The sequence below is a fragment of the Pantherophis guttatus genome, chromosome 1 (genome assembly GCF_059756535.1).
Source record: "Pantherophis guttatus breed Tessera chromosome 1, ASM5975653v1, whole genome shotgun sequence".
NCBI lineage: Eukaryota > Metazoa > Chordata > Lepidosauria > Squamata > Colubridae > Pantherophis > Pantherophis guttatus.
In genome coordinates this window covers 15,846,567-15,863,293 of record NC_142063.1, presented here as the reverse complement: position 1 = coordinate 15,863,293, position 16,727 = coordinate 15,846,567, and the positions used below count along the sequence as shown (strand labels likewise).

Genomic DNA, 16,727 nt, shown 5'->3' with positions numbered 1-16,727 from the left:
ATTAAAACCCCAATCATTTAAAAACCAATTAAAATTTACATAATTAAAAAGAGAGAAAAGATTAGGCCAGGCCCGCCTGATGGGATAAAAAGGTCTTAAGAGCGTGGCGGAAGGTGCACAGATCCGGGATCCTCCGTATCTCCGGGGGGAGCTCGTTCCAGATAGTAGGTGCCCCCACAGAGAAGGCTCTCCCCCTAGGGGCCGCCAGTTGACATTGTTTGGCCGACGGCACCCGGAGGAGTCCCTCTCTATGAGAGCGTACCGGCCGGTGGGAGGCTATTGGTGGTAGTAGGCGGTATTTAAAGATACAAACAGAACAAAGCAAGTAATAACAAGACATACAAAACATGTAAACAAAAAGAGAAGTCAGGTATAATCTTATCAAAGTTTTCACAACTGTAGTCTGTTATATGATTCTCATTTGCATATTTGACTCCTCCCTAATTGGGTCTTTTACATTTTGTCTAAACTTTTTAAAGTCACTATTGGCCTACATTAAGTAATTTGTATTTCTATATCTATCTTGGGTTCCACTGGCTACCTCCTAGTCCTGTTTTTTCCTTTTCCTATCTTGCAACCACTTATCCCATACTAAATAATATTCATGTTCCTCTTTATCTTGGAGTTCCTTTGTGAGTCTGTCCATTTCTGCACATTCCATGATTTTACTAATTACTCTCTCTTCACTTGGAATGTCATTACTCTTCCAATTTTGTGCAAAAATTATACGTGCTGCTGTTGTTATGTGGATTATTAAATATTTTATATAAATATTATATAAATAGTAATATATTTATATATTATATTTATAATATAGAAATATTATTTTTATTAATAATAGATTAACGGAAAGTATGCCATCCGCTGGAAGAAAGATAGAAAGGTACAGCATAAGTGAAATACTTAGAATGCTTTGTATTTTTCCTGTCCCTGTGTTTCCTAGGTCTGTTTGTGAAGTCCAGTGGGAAGCCGAATTTTTCAGTCTGCAAGACAATAACAACAAATTGGTGGCCGCCTTGCATGAAGCTAATGCCAATGTGGAACAATGGAAGCAGCAGCTGGCAGCATATCAGGAGGAGACGGAAGCACTGCGCCAACGAGTGAGTGGAGGTCCAAGAGATTCACTCAAGGTTCTCCATTGGAGGAGGGATAGGGAAGTAAGGCATCCTCATCCCACAGGGCCTCTCATCCTGGCTGGTGGAAGCCCTCTCTCCCCCACCATATTCCTTTGAGGCCCATACAGGTAGTCCTTGACTTGCAACAGTTCGTTTAGTGACCATTCGAAGTTACAGCAGCACCGAAAAAAGTGACTTATGACCATTTTTCAGATTTACAACCATTACAGCATCCCCGTGATTGCATGCTTAAAATTCAGACGCTTGGCAACTGACTCATATTTATGACGATTGCAGTGTCACCTCTTGCAACCTTATGACAAGCAAAATCAATGGGGAAGCCAGATTCACTTAACAACCGTGGGACTAACTTAACAAGTGGCCTTTATCTTAACATTCACACGTACAAAATAAAACGTCCAAACTCTCAAACTTTATTTTCGCTTATAAAAAGGGAAGTATTGACATTTGAAATAACTAAATAAAATAGATTAAACTCCTGAAACTGTTTTGTTTCTTATAAGATTTTTTTTAAAAAAATTAGGATACTTGTAACAAAATTGCATTCTTTTCTTTTTCCCACGTTTTTGTTTTTATTGGTGGCATAAAATAGCTAGAAAAACCTATTTGCTGAAAGATTTTTTTTAACAAAAGCATTGAATGAGGTGCATATTTGAGTTCTTAGAATTTCAGCTCTCACTCATTATTGTGTGTAAAAAACAGAATTTTCCATCTGTTGTACATTTTCCATGGTGAAAATAAACTAGATTTAATTCAGGTAGTCCTTGACTTACAATCTCAGTGGAGCCCAAACTAATTGTCTTGCTAAGTGAGACATTTGTTAAGGGAGCTTTGCCCCATTTTACGACCATGTTTATCCCAATTGTTAAGTGAATCACTGTAATCGTTAAGTTAGTAACACAATTATTAAGTGAATCTGACTACCCCATTCAACTTTGCTTGTTAGAAGGTCGCAAAAGGGGATCACATGACCCTGGGACACAACTGTAACTGTCATAAATATGAGTCATTTGCCAAGTGTCTGAATTTTGATCATGTGACCATGGGGATGCTGAATCAGTCATAAGTGTGAAAAGCAGTCATAAATCACTTTTTTCAGTGTCGTTGTAACATTGAATGATCACTGAATGAACTGTTGTAAGTTGAGGCTACCTGTGTTGAAATGTTGGGAGAGAAGTCGTTCTCTAATAAATACAATCAGTTTAGCTTCTCTGTGCGGTATGCGTGTTGCTGTCTGGATTTGGGATCGCACACCAAATTCTGATGGAGCCTTGGTTTCCTGTAAGGCTTGGTGAAGAAAGGGTACCACGGGGAAGCACTTCTGAGGTTGCACATATTATTTTCCCCAAATCCCTGCTTTGTTCCGCTTAATTGTAGCCGGCTAGTGCTGAGCACTGGCAAACTGAGACTTTTTCCTACTTATTGAGTAAACATTGCTGCTAAAGTCTGTGACAAGTTAGTTTTAAGAAAGGCGGCTCAGAGCCCACGGTGACCTTCTTTTAACCTTCATTCCCAATTTTTATCTACTGCAGCAGCTTTGCTACACTTGAGAATCTGTGTGTGACGAAATAGATTTTATCTGTAGATCAATCCGGCCTCGCTTAGTGTATTTTGCCATTCAGGCTGATTTGGCAATGAACGAAGCCATCATTTGCATTGTGTGCAATGTTTCCAACTCCTCCTCCTCCTCCTCCTCCTCCTCCTCCTCCTCCTCCTCCTCCTCCTCCAAATGTGTCTTCCTAAAATTTGGGATTCCAAATTACATGGACATTCAATAATTCCAAAACAGAACTGATAAGACTTCACTGTTTCCGTTTTTTTAAAATTGTCTGAATTCTTGAATAGAGTGCCACACATGTATCATTCATTATTTCTTTCTGACCTTCCCATTCATTTTCATTTTCCATCTTCCTTTGCTTTACTAATAGCCATAGCACTTAGACTTCTATGCCACTTCACATGGCTTTACAGCTCAGTCTAAGCAGTTTACAGAGTCAGCATATCGTCCCCCAACAATGTCTTTGCCTTCAGTGAGAGAAGAACTCTTGTTGTAATATTTTTGTGGGCATTTTACTGGTATGCAAGGGTGCATTTATGCATGAATAAAATATCACCTGGATTAAGTTGTAGATTCAGTCGTATTGTATGTGCCCACTTTCCCCAAAGGAGGCAAGTTGCACGGACAATGTTTATGTTGTCTTGGGACAAATGTTTTTCTTTTTGGGGAAAAGAGCAGTGAAGATTTCTGTAAAGTTTGTGTTTACAAATGTGAGTGTTTGCTTGCTTTTGTGCCTTAAAGTCAGCATTGACTCCTGCAGTTGTTAAGTCCCTGCAATTTTCTTGGCAACATTTTCAGAAATAGCTTCCCCTTCTCCTTCTTAGATCTCAGAGGGAGAGAGTGTCTCAAAATTACAAACAAAATTTGTTTGTACTACAAGAGTACAAACTGTAGTACAGTGGACTAAAGCACTGTTATTAACATCAGCTGCCTGCAATTACTGCAAGTTCAAATCTCACCAGGCTCAAGGCTGACTCAGCCTTCCATCCTTTCTAAGGTAGGTAAAATGAGGACTCAGATTGTGGGGGCAATAAGCTGACTTTGTATAAATATACAAAAGTATGAAGGCTATTGCTTAACGCATTGTAAGCCGCCCTGAGTCTCCGGAGAAGGGCGGCATATAAATTTGAAAAAGCAAGCAAAAAAAAAGCAAAGCAAAGCAAAATTACCCAACTGGCTTTGTAGCTAAGGCAGGACTAGAAATCATGCTCTCCTGCTTTCTAGTCTGGTACTTTAAACACTACATCAAACTGGCCTTCTTCTATAAGATGAACATAGGAAAAAATAACGCTTAACGGATCAACAGTCCCCACAAAGGTAGCCCCACCTTCCCTGCACTTTTGGGTGCTTTCCAGCACTCAAATTAATTTCACTTTGATTCATCTTCCTCCTAATAATCCAATATTCTGAAGGTGTATTCTAATTGCTAGGCCTTACCAGTGAGTTCTCTGACAGGGGTCTGAGACAATTGGCACTGGTCACATTTTCGTGCCCACTTCTCCACAGCCCCCTCCCATCACAGCCAATTTACTACCGGCGTTTTGCTTGGTAGGTCCAGCGCCAGCACTCTTTCCCCAGCAATGGCTGGCCAGTGTTCCTGCCTTGCTCTCTTCACCTGGGCAATTCACTGAAGGTCGATTATCCCTGGGTGTTTGGTTGAGGGGGATGCTTAAACAAGCCTCCCAGTGGCTGGGTGGTGTGGGTGGTGGCCTCAGGGTTGGGACGGGAAGTGTGAGATGTGTGTGGCACCTCCAGTCAAGAACCCTTTGAAGCAGCAAAGAGTCAGGAAGCGGGATGGCTCCCTCTCATCCAACCCAACAGCCCGGTGCTCTTTGGTCTTCGCGGGACAGGGAGTGGTAGGTCCTCTCCATCCCTGCTGGAAGCAGGCCGCTGGAAGGGGCAACGCACACCTGGCACGGCGCCCCCAGCAGCAGCTCAGCCAGTGGTTGCTCCCGCCACAGCCAGGCTGCATAAGGAAGCAAGACAGATGGAATGTCTAGAACCGTGATGGCGAACCTATGGCATGCGTGCCACAGGTGGCACGCGGAGCCATATCAGTGGGCATGCGAGCATTGCCCTAGCTCAGCTGCAGCGCACATGAGCGCACAGGCCAACTGATTCTCGGGCCTTCCGGGCACACCGGAAGTTGGCAAACGGGCCGTTTCCGGCCTCCAGAGGGCCTTCAGGGGGGTGGGGAACGCCGTTTTCACTCCTAGAAAGCCTCTGGAGCCTGGGGAGGGCGAAAAACGGGCCTACCGGGCCCACCGGGCCATTGTGTGTGAAAAACAAGGGGAGCATGGGGGGGTCACTAGTGCATGCGCAGGGGTGGTGGAGCACATTAAATTATGGGTGTGGGCACACAAGCGCGCGACCCCCCACGCGACCCCCGCTTTTGGTATGCGACAGCAAAAAGGTTAGCCCTCACTGGTCTAGAATATTTACATGTTTTCAAAACATGACTGACAAAGATCAGTTAGCTAAGCCCCCTTTGGGCCAAGTTTAATCTTGGATTCATTTGACTTTTTGTTGCTCTCACAACACTCTATCCCTGTTCCTTCACTAACCAAGTTAAAACTATCATGGGAGCTGAGCCTCCGAGTGGGAAAGATCACTCCATTACTCAACAATTTCCCAACAGAAAAGCATAGTTCTCAAGCCCGACCTAACCACGGCTTTCTCCAACTTGGTGTCTCACAGATGCGTTCAGAGAAATTCTAGCTAACGTACATTTTTAAAAACAAGATTGTCAAGGTATGGAATGCTGAACTCAAATCTTTTAAGATCTGATTTAGTAAGATTGTTCTTACTGCCTGAAGCTTATATTTACATCCATCAGAAGGGGAATATTTCAAGCACTCTCTTGTCTTCTTCTAAATTTGTAATTCTACATTTATATCAGGAAGACATCAGGGATTTTTCTTTTCTCCATTATTTTTACTAGTGCATCTTACCAAGAGCCTTGGTAGTACAGTGGTCTAAAGCACCCTGTTATTAAGACCAGCTGCCTGCAATTACTGCAGGTTCGAATCTCTCCAAGGCTCAAGGTTGACTCAGCCTTCCATCCTTTCTAAGGTAGGTAAATTGAGGACCCAGTTGTGGGGGCAATAAGCTGACTTGTATAAATATACAAAAGGATGAAGGCTATTGCTTAGCACATTGTAAGCTGCTCTGAGTCTCCGGAGAAGGGCGGCATATAAATCAAATTAAAAAAAACAAATCTGTATCAAGTTCTGCACCCCAATTCACTGAGCCCGTTCCCAAAATTAATCTTCCTTCTATGTGGCCTCTGTTTTCACTGCTGTTTGCATAGCCGTGCCTTGAACAGGAGGAAGCCTGGCTACCTTTAATAATTTTGCAAGCATTTAAGCAATCACCCTTCCTTGGGTCTTGCAGATTTGAGTTAGCAGTATATAACAGCTGGGTCTCTGATTTTGTTGAGCTCCTTCAGGCATAGTGTGTAGGCTTTTTGCATGAAAGAATGGAAAGAAAAGGGAGAAAGAGTTATATAAGGTCACTTACTTTACTTAAATAAAAAGCATCAGACTAGCATTTGCTTTCTTATCTTAAGATTTTGTGTATAGTGGATTTAGATATTAGATAGAAGAATAGACTTGGAAGGGACCTTGGAGATCATCTAATCCAACCCCCTGCTCAAGCAGGAGACCTAGACAAATGGTTTATTTATTTATTTATTTATTTGGTCAAATTTATATGCCGCCCTTCTCCCGAAGGACTCGGGGCGGCTCACAAAGGATTAAAACCGTAGAGCAGTAAAAATAAATTAATTTAGATTAATTAAAAAAACCAACAATTAAAACCCATATTAAAACCAAAACTAAAAACAGGTCAGGCGATTTGTTTAAAAAGCCACGTCTTTAGGTCCCTGCGGAAGGAGCGGAGGTCGGGAGCCGTGCGGAGCCCGGTGGGTAAACCATTCCAGAAGGTTGGCGCGCTCACAGAGAACGCCCTCATCCTGGGCGCATCAGCCGATATTGTCTGGCCGTCGGCACCCAGAGGAGGGCTGCCCTATGCGAGCGCACTGGTCGGTGAGAGGCTGGCAGTAGGTGCTCCTGCAAGTACCCCGGGCCCATGCCATGCCATGAACCATGAAATGGTTGTCCAATCTCTTCTTGAAAACCTCCAGTGTCGGATCACCCAAAACTTCTGGAGGCAAGCAGTTCCACTGGTTAATTGTTCTAACTGTCAGGAAATTTCTCCTAGGTTGGATCTCGCCTTGATTCTTTCTAGGAACCAGGAGGATCAACGGCCTTAGAAGCTATCAGGAATTGCATATAGAAAATTGCAATACTGATTTTGATTTTATGTATAGGAAAACACAAATTTCGGGTATAGGACAAGCCTGTGGAATCAGAATGTTTCTCGCCATTAGCAATGTTAAGAAAGGCACACTTCAACTCCCAGAATTCCCCAGCCAGCATGCTTTAAGATGGGTGGACTGCCTTCCATCTTACGAACTGCTTCATTCTTCCAGTAACATGCCCATCCACAAGTAGCAGTCAGTGACTTTCTATCTAAGTGGCAGGTATTTCCATGTTCTAAAGCAAACCCTTTTTGTCCTAGAAGCTGGAAATGCTGAGAGCATTGAATTTTAGCATGCAAAGCGGATGCCTTACCTTCAGTGAATGCCCTTCTTTTAGCGGCTACGAAGTGTCGGGTTTGATATATAAGAGCAATTCTGTGAATGAATAGAGAGGTTTCTGGCTTTAAAAAAGCTGATAAAGCATATGTTTGCATTTGAGTTTGTTTGTTTGTGTGTGTGTGTATCAGAGAGATTGAGAAGAAATAGCGGTGATTGCACTTGAAAGAAATGAAAGGGTACAGAAAAGGCGAAGCACATGTCAGGAGAATAGGCTAAATTTTGGGCAGAAATAATTGTACATTTCCCAGTAAGTTTCCTATCTGAATTGTTGGATGCATCATTCCTGCTCACCAAATTGTTTCTTCAATGGTGCGGAATATGGGAGGAATCATCGGGTCTACTATTTTCCTTCTGTTTTCTGCTGCTGTTAGGTACATAGAAGCTGAATAACTAAGGGCTATTCTCTTTGGGACTGTCCGTGCTCATTACACAGAGTATTGTTCCAGTAGTTCTGGAAAGTCCCTGCCTTTTGATAGGTACACATACGGCATGTAGAGAGATACATGAATTATATATTATGTACATTTCATGCTTTCCTCTCTTCCTCTTTTTTGCCCTTTGGATGTTTGCTGATTTTAATAAATAAGCATCAAGCACAGTGGTGAAATCCAATTTTTTTTACTACCGGTTTTGTGGGTGTGGCTTGGTGGGCGTGGCCTGGTGAGTGTGGCAGGGGAAGGATACTGCAAAATCCCCATTCCCTCCCCACTCCTGGGGGAAAGATATTGCAAAATCTCCATTCCCACCCCACTCTGGGGCCAGCCAGAGGTGATATTTGCTGGTTCTCCAAACGGCTCAAAATTTCTGCTACCGGTTCTCCAGAACCTGTTGGATTTCACCCCTGATGAAGCATCATATTTTGCTAGCTATGCCACATGTATGCTTACTCTGGTCTGGATATAGGGATTGACTGGGAGGGCTCTGGGTGCAAATTAAAGGGCCTTATCCACAGTAATTTTTCAACAAGGAGCCTGGATAGCTCTGCAGACAAGGCACTGTAATTTAACACCAGCTGTCTGCAATTAAAAAGTAAGTTCGAATCTTGCCAGGCTCAAGGTTGACTCAGCCTTCCATCCTTTCTAAGGTACCGTATTTTCCGGCGTATAAGACGACTGGGCGTATAAGACGACCCCCACTTTTCCTGTTAAAATATAGGGTTTGGGCTATACTCGCCATATAAGACTGCCCCTCTTCCAATGTACACCAAATAAAAATTAAAAAACATCAACTGGCTCACCTACAATGTAAAAGCAGCTGTGCTAGACCCAAAATGGCCCCTGTAACAAGCAGGAACCTCACACAGCCACAAAAAGCCCCCCCAAAAAACTTTCACACTCTAAACACACACAACACAACACAACTGGCTCACCCACAATGTAAAAGCAGCTGTGCTAGACCCAAAATGGCCCCTGCAACAAGCAGGAACCTCACACAGCCACAAAAAGTCCAAAAAACCAACTTTCACACTTTACACACACAAAATTCCACATACAGCTTTGTGAGATTTTGTGTGTTTGTGTAGTTGGAGTGAAACACTACAGAAACACACTAAATCTCAGAAAGCTGCACAAATATTATTTTATTTTATTTTATTTTTATTTTTATATGAAAGCTAAATTTAAAACTTCCTAAACTTTAAATGGCTAGGTCTAAAAAAGAACAACTAAAAAAACCCCAATTGACTATTTTTTTTAAAGCTCCCAAAGGGGAAAAAAACTTACCCAATAGAACAGGGGTCTCCAACTTTGGCAACTTTAAGACTTGTAGACTTCAACTCCCAGAATTCCTCAGCCAGCTTTGCTTTGCTGGCTGAGGAATTCTGGGAGTTGAAGTCCACAACTAACTCCTTGCTTGATTGCAGGCAGGAAGTTGCTTGCTTGCCTGAATAGATTCAGGCAAGCAAAGCAAGGCAAGCATTGCGACTAGCACCTGAGGTAAGCAAGCTGGAGGGGGAAAACTTTTTCCCTTTTACATGGCTCTGGCCATCCCAGCTGAGTTGCAGGGAACTCAGCTGGGATGGGATCGACCGTCAGAACTGGGACCGTCAGAGCCATGGTTCTGGCGATCCCAGCTGAGTTGCAGGGAACTCAGCTGGGATCGTCAGAGCTGGGATCCTCAGAGTAAAAGGTAAAAAACTTTTTCCCTTTTACGTGGTTTCTGGCGATCCCAGCTGAGTTGCAGGGAACTCAGCTGGGATCGCCAGAGCCATTTAAGGCTCGTCAGAGCCTTTCGGGCTGGTCTGCCTGGTTACAGGAGAACTACACCCGGCGTATAAAACGACCCCCGACTTTTGAGAAGATTTTCATGTGTTAAAAAGTCGTCTTATACGCCGGAAAATACGGTAGGTAAATTGAGGACTCAGTTTGTGGGGGCAATAAACTGACTTTGTATAAATATACAAAAGTATGAAGGCTATTGCTTAGCGCACTGTAAGCCGCCCTGAGTCTCCGGAGAAGGGCGGCATATAAATCAAATTAAAAAAAAAAACAAACCCATGCATTATATTACGTTAGAAAAGGGCTGTATGGGTTTGACTGGGCTTAAGGTTGTAGCATTCAGGGAAAAGGACTGAGTAATCAGTAGCTTGAGAAAGAATCTTATCAGTCACTTTGCTAACTATCTAAAATTTCTAAGAGATAGAAAACTCCAGAAATTTTACAGTCCTCCTATTCAAAACAAACATTCTATTACAGTAACTCAGATATGGAAAGTGGATGGATTGTCACAGTAGAGCAAAATAAGCAAATAAAAGATTATGAAGATTGAGGCCCTTTCCTCCACTTAAACAGAGCATTGGACATAGATGAGGGTATTACCACTTAGTATCTATATCTTGAACTATTTCAGGTTTGTGGCTAGAAGACAATTCATTTTCTGCTCTTTTTGTCATAAAGATTGTTCCCAGTTCATCACAAATCCATGTGTTATTCAGACTCAAGCTGATGGTCATGATTATTTGATAGCCCATCACTTTTCAACAATTCTGCTGACACCATTCTAAGTAATCACCTCCGTTCTCCTTCTCTCCAATTTCCCATAGGTGGCAGAGCTGGAAGCCCAGAGAGAACACAATTCCTCAAGCGATGTCAGGAAAGAGACCTGCCCAGCTTTAGAAGACCTGGAACAGTTGGTGAAGGCCAAAGATGAGGTCAGTAGCTGCATCCCAGGTCTCTGAGCTGCCAATCTCGAGCAGAGCTTATAAATTCAGAAGCCCACAATTAAGAACAAGAAGAGAGAATCTGTGGGTGGTTTTACATAAGTAATTCTCTGATAAAGGAGAATATTTGTAGCTCAGGGTTGACATGAGGGGGTCCTTGGTGCTCTCTGATCTTGCTTGTTTTCTTGCAAACTAGGTACCATCATCAGTGCTAGTAAAAAGCTTATAGCAATAGCACTTAGACTTATATACCGCTTCACAGTTCTTTACAGCCCTCTCTCTAATACAGCCTATTACCCCCAACAATCTGGGTCCTCATTTTACCAACCGTGGAAGAATGGAAGGCCGAGTCAACCTTGAGCCGGTCAGGATCGAACTGCCAAATTGCAGGTAGCCGGCAGTCGGCAGAAGTAGTCCTGCAGTCCTGCATTCTAACCACTGCACCACCACAGTCCGAGTACTTCTGTGTATACTAATAAAGGGGAATATTTGTAGCTGACGGTTGACGTGAGGGGTCTTTGCTTCTCTCTGGCCTTGCTTGTTTTTCTTGCAGACATTTCATTACCCGGTTAGATCGTATCATCTGTGCTATCATCACTGGCACTGATGATGTTACCTACCGTATTTTTCGGAGTATAAGACGCACCGGACTATAAGACGCACCTACCTTTTTTGGTGAGGAAAACAAGAAAAAGAAATCTGCCTCTGCCTCCCTGCAATTTTGCCTCCTTGCAGCAAACAGCAAACAGCAAACAGCCTGCTTTACTTTCATTTTCGCTTTCAGCATAGCTTGATTAGCACAAGAAAAGAAAAATCTGCTCCCAGCAATTTACCTCCTTGCAGCAAGCAGCAGAGGCCCCCACAAAACAGCTGAGACTCAGGAGGCTGAGACTAATTAGGCTGTGCTGAAGCTGAAATGGGCTGTTTCTTCTTGCTGCTTGCTGCAAGAAGGTAACTGCTGGGAGGCAGAGACCAAAGGGTGGGGGCCAGTGGGTGGACGGGGTTACATTCGGTGTATAAGACGCACCTAAATTTTCACCCCCCTTTTAAGGGGAAAAAAAGGTGCGTCTTATACTCTGAAAAATACGGTAGTTAGGGTAATGAAAGGTCTTCAAGAAAAACAAGCAAGCTCAGAGAGCACCAAGGACCCCTCAATTCTCTGCATCTCATTCTGCAAGATTAGAATAGTAGTAACACTCTATTTGCAGATTGAAAAAAAAGTTACTTGGGCTGTGCTGTGTTTGCCAGTCTGTTTCAGGGTTAAATTCAAAAGTGCTGGTAATAACTTACAAAGGTATACAGGGCATGGAGGTGCGTTATTTGTGGGTCTGCCTCTGTACGTCTACCCATCCCATCAGGTCCACCGGAAAGGGCGTGCTGTGGGTCCCATTGGTTAAGCATTGGTCATCTGACGGGATGCAGGAGGGAGTGACTTTTCTGCCACAGCACCTGCCCTTTAGAACATGATCCCCACCCCATCCCGTCCCCCCCGGAAGGTTAGATTGGACTCACGCCTGCTTGCCCTTTGAAAGGTTCTAAAAACATGATTTTGTCAACCAACCTGGGGATTGGTTAGAACAAGTTATGAAGGCTGGCGACACCCAGGGGGAGGGCCTTCTCTGTGGGAGCCCCAGCCCTGTGGAATGAACTGCCCCCGGAAATACGTAAGATCTCCGACCTCCGGGTGTTCCGCTGCGCACTGAAGACCCTGTTGTTCCGCCAGGCAGGGCTGTCAATATAATAATTTTAAATTGGGGTATTTTAATTTTTGGGGTTTTAAATCGGCCAAATCTATTTAATTATTTTAATTTTTAATTATTGTTGTGTCTTGTGTTTTTAAATTGGCTGTACACCGCCCTGCGTCCTTCGGGAGAAGGGCGGTATAGAAATAAAATTATTATTATTATTATTATTATTATTATTATCTGACAGTTTGGAGTCTGCAAGAGGGTTAAACGGATTGATGCACGACTTGCCTGCTTTTTATGCTTTTCGATTTTAATTTTGCTTTTAATTAGCTGTTTTTTATTATTTGGCTTTCGGGATTACAGGTAGTCGTCGTCTTACTTACCACAGTTTATTTAAGTGACCGTTCAAAGTTCCAACGGCACTGGGAAAAGGGACTTAACGGCCATTTTTTCACAGTTATGATTTTCCCCGCGTCCCCATGGTCATGTGATCAAAATTCAACCACTTGGCAACTGGTTCATATTTTTGATCGCTGCTGGGTCAGAGATCATGTGATCTCCTTTTGTGACCTTCTGACAAGCAGTCAATGAGGAAACCGGATTCACTTAATAACCGGGGTGCTAACTGATTCACTTAACAACCGAGGCAGGAAAAGTCGTAAAATGGAGCAAAATTCACTTAACAAATGTCTCACTTAACATAAACAGAAATTTTGGGCTCAGTTGTGTTCGTAAGTCGAGGACTACCTGCATTGCGTTTTTACTCTTTTCCTGCATTTTGTTTATTGTTATTTGGTTCTTTTTAACTATGTGAGTTAAAAGAGTCACAAATGTGAGATGGGCAGCTGTACAAATAACATTAAATAAATAGCTACCATGAACCAGCCTAGAAGAGCACAAACCCAGGTCACGTAACGTGTTCATTGACCAGAGCCTTTGAATTCACAATTTTGGGTTAATGGAGTCAATTAGAGTGAAGCTACTTGCTCTTCGGTTGCAAAGGACTCGCAGAACCCTCCAGGTATTTCCTGGAGAAAAATGGACGGAGCGTCTGCATTACCCTAATTGTCACTTTGATTTATGTGACGGTGCTGCCAGAACTCCTGGCAAGGAGATTTGACTGGGCTAGCAGGTGATCCGATTAAACGTGTAGAGGAAACAGAATTTCAGGGGACACCGATGCTGGCTTCCTTTTCTGTCCTTTACTGCAGTAATTAGAATTTGCATTGATCTAATATCCAAGGTGATTGCGCTGGGGGGGGTGGCATTGCCAACCTTCCTTTTCCTGGAATTGTGCAGGAGAGATGATGAGTCGCCTGAAGTATGCCTGAGGTGTCTTAGAACACATGTGAACCTCTGCCTGTATTTGTTCATACAATATTCCTTTTTTAAAAAAACAACACTCCCCCAATTTTACTCTCGTAACTTGACAAATTTCATGACTTTAATAACTGCAAAAAAAAGGAGCAGAGGATGGATAATAACTGCCTGAGCTGCCTGCCCTGGTTTAGATAAAGCTGAATTGGATGATTTTGTGCCCAAATTGCACTAAGACCAGAGAACTGACACTACTATGAGGAAGACACAACCATAGAATCCCACGAGTGCCTACCTTGAAAGGAGAAGGGGGAATCCCCCGAAATGTAAACAGAAATGACAATTGCGTCTCTTAGGATCCTTTTGCCAAATGCTACATAGAGAGGGGCTCCTCCGGGTGCCGTCGGCCAAACAATGCCGACTGGCGGCCCCCAGGGGGAGAGCCTTTTCTGTGGGGGCACCTACTATCTGGAACCAGCTCCCCCCAGAGATATGGAGGATCCCGGATCTGCGCACCTTCCGCCGTGCTTTAAAGACCTTACTATTTCACCAGGCGGGCCTGGCCTAACTTTCTCCCTCTTTTATAAAAGATTTTTAATTTTTAAACATCTTTTAGTATTTTATACATTCAATTTTAAAATTGGTTTTAAAAAGTTTGGGGTTTTAAATTTGTCGGGGCCAAAGTTATTTAATTTGATTTTATTCTACTTTTAAATTTTGTATGTATGTGTTTTATTGTTTGGCTGTGCACCGCCCTGAGTCCTTCGGGAGTAGGGCAGTATAGAAATCAAATCAAATAAATAAATAAATAAATAAATACACCTTGTGCACCCGCAGATACAAACGGGAGCCTGCGTGACAGAGGTGCGCCTTCTCCTCGCACACAGCGAGCAAAACGAGCGGCCTAGCTAGTAATGGCATTACTGATGCATTATTGATGCCTTGCTATAGCATGACTGATTCTGAAGCGCGCGAATCCTCTTTCTGCTATTCAGAAACAGAGCCCGATAACCCCTTGCCTCCAGCGACTTCCCCTGCTTACCGGGCCTTCAATGAGCCCAGATGGAGAAGAGACTCAGACAGGGACAGGAAACGCTCAGGGGGGCCACACAAGAATAAGGAGCGCTCCATTCATGCACAATGACTGCAGTTGCCTCTAAGGGAGACAACAAAGCTAAAAAAGCAGGAAGAGACGAGAATAGGATCCAACTCGCAATTTGCAAAGGGGAAAAAAAAAAAACCAGAAACACACAGCTTTTGAAAACTTAAATCCACGTTGCCTACCTCCACAATTCACCAGCATGTAGAATTGGACAATGTGGCAGTATTCACCCCAAATTCTTAACCTGGTTCACCATTACTCCAGACCCTCCCGCTAGATCTTGCATCACTTAATCATGCTAATTGAGTCAACAACAATTATTTTGGGGAACATTTCTACCTAGCTGCAATCAAATTACCCTAAGCAGTTTGATTATGATTATGTTCCATTACATCAGTGTCAACTGCTAGTGAACAGCTGATATATATTTTTTTTCCCTAGGATAATCTGTTTTCTAATTGCTCCATCAGGTTTTCCGGCAGAGTGTACTCCGCTGTTGTAATGAAGCCCATCCATCTTGCTGCTATTTCCCCCCCTTCCCCCCCCCACTTTTCCCAGCATTGTGGAGTTTTCTATAGAGCTGTGTCTTCACAAAATATGATAATGTGTGGTCATTTGTGCCTGGAGTGAAAAGAGTGTGGATTGATTTGTTCTATGATCTATTTGTTAGCTTTCTTGACTATCCGTATTATTCTTAGGAGTCTTCTCCGAATCAAAGTTCAAAAGCATCAGCTCTCTTTCTATCCTGCGTCTTCAAAATCCAACTTTCACTTCTGTAGGTGGAAATCATTGCCTGCACGATTCTGATTTTGTATGGGATTGACCCAGGGGTGAAATCAAGCAGGTTCTGACAGGTTCTGGAGAACCGGTAGTGGAAATTTTGAGCAGTTCGGAGAACCGGCAAATACCACCTCTGGCTGGCCCCAGAGTGGGGAGAGAATGGGGATTTTGCAATATCCTTTCCCTGGCACGCCCGCCAAGCCACGCCTGCCATGCCATGCCACGCCCGCCAAGCCACGTCCACAGAACCAGAAGTAAAAAAATTTGGATTTCACCACTGGATTGACCTGTCCCACCCATGACAGTAGAGGAGGCATGCTGCAGACCCCATTGGCCAGAGAATTCCAGCTGGCAGGGTCCAGGAGAAGGGCCTTCTCTGCCATTAATGCCTGCCCTCTGGAACACCTCCCCCCGAGCGAGGTCAGCACCAGCCCTCCTGATCTTCCATAAGAGCCTAAAGACCTGGCTCTGCCAGTTGCCTTGGGGCACCAAAGGAGAGGCTTCATGTTGGAAGTGGCTGATAGATTAATATCAGGTCCCACTCCCCCCCCCCACTCATCCTACACCTCTCTCCCCATCTTTAAGCTATTGAATTTTGTATTTTTATGTTTTTGTAGTGTTTTACTTATATAGTTCTATAGTTTTATATTTTAATATTGTAAGCTGCCCAGAGTTACCCTATGGTAAGATTGGGAGCCAATAAATATGATAGATAGATAGATAGATAGATAGATAGATAGATAGATAGATAGATAGATAGATGATGGATGGATGGATGGATGGATAGATAGATAGATAGATAGATAGATAGATAGATAGATGATGGATGGATGGATGGATGGATGGATGGATGGATGGATAGATGGATAGATAGATAGATAGATAGATAGATAGATAGATAGATAGATAGGCAGACAGGCAGGCAGGCAGGCAGACAGACAGACAGACAGACAGACAGACAGACCGACCATCTGAATGTTTTTGCCAAGGCTTTCATTACTACGTTACTGTACTAAATGCTAGCCTGAAGTGTGTTTTTTGACTGCTGGGTCCTCTACTGCAGGGGTCTCCAACCTTAACAACTTCAAGACTTGTGGACTTCAACTCCCAGAATTCCCCAGCCAGCAGTTTCATGTAAACTTTAAACTAATGGGGAGAGAAGGTGAGCCTGTAGAGAGTAAGGGAGGTGACCTTGACAAGAAGTATGCAAGAACCATTACATAGGCAAGGATGGCTAAAATGTTTTTTAAAGTCATCATAAACAAGTTCGTCTTCAGAATATTCAGGCAGAGACTTCCCTGCGCCGCTGTATTATAAGAAGGCAGGGAT

The 16,727-nt window shown here is 43.4% G+C and overlaps 1 protein-coding gene across 4 annotated transcripts in view; it reads left to right on the top strand.

Annotated features, from left to right (window-relative positions):
• The window catches only part of HOMER3 (homer scaffold protein 3), a 54,060-nt gene that overhangs the window by 31,529 nt on the left and 5,804 nt on the right, over positions 1–16,727 (top strand). For all 4 annotated transcript variants that reach the window (XM_034422602.3, XM_034422604.3, XM_034422603.3 and 1 more), the window contains 2 exons: positions 944–1,100; positions 10,395–10,502. In XM_034422602.3, the coding sequence (XP_034278493.1) occupies positions 944–1,100; positions 10,395–10,502 (265 nt within the window). The remainder of the gene's footprint in view (positions 1–943; positions 1,101–10,394; positions 10,503–16,727) is intronic.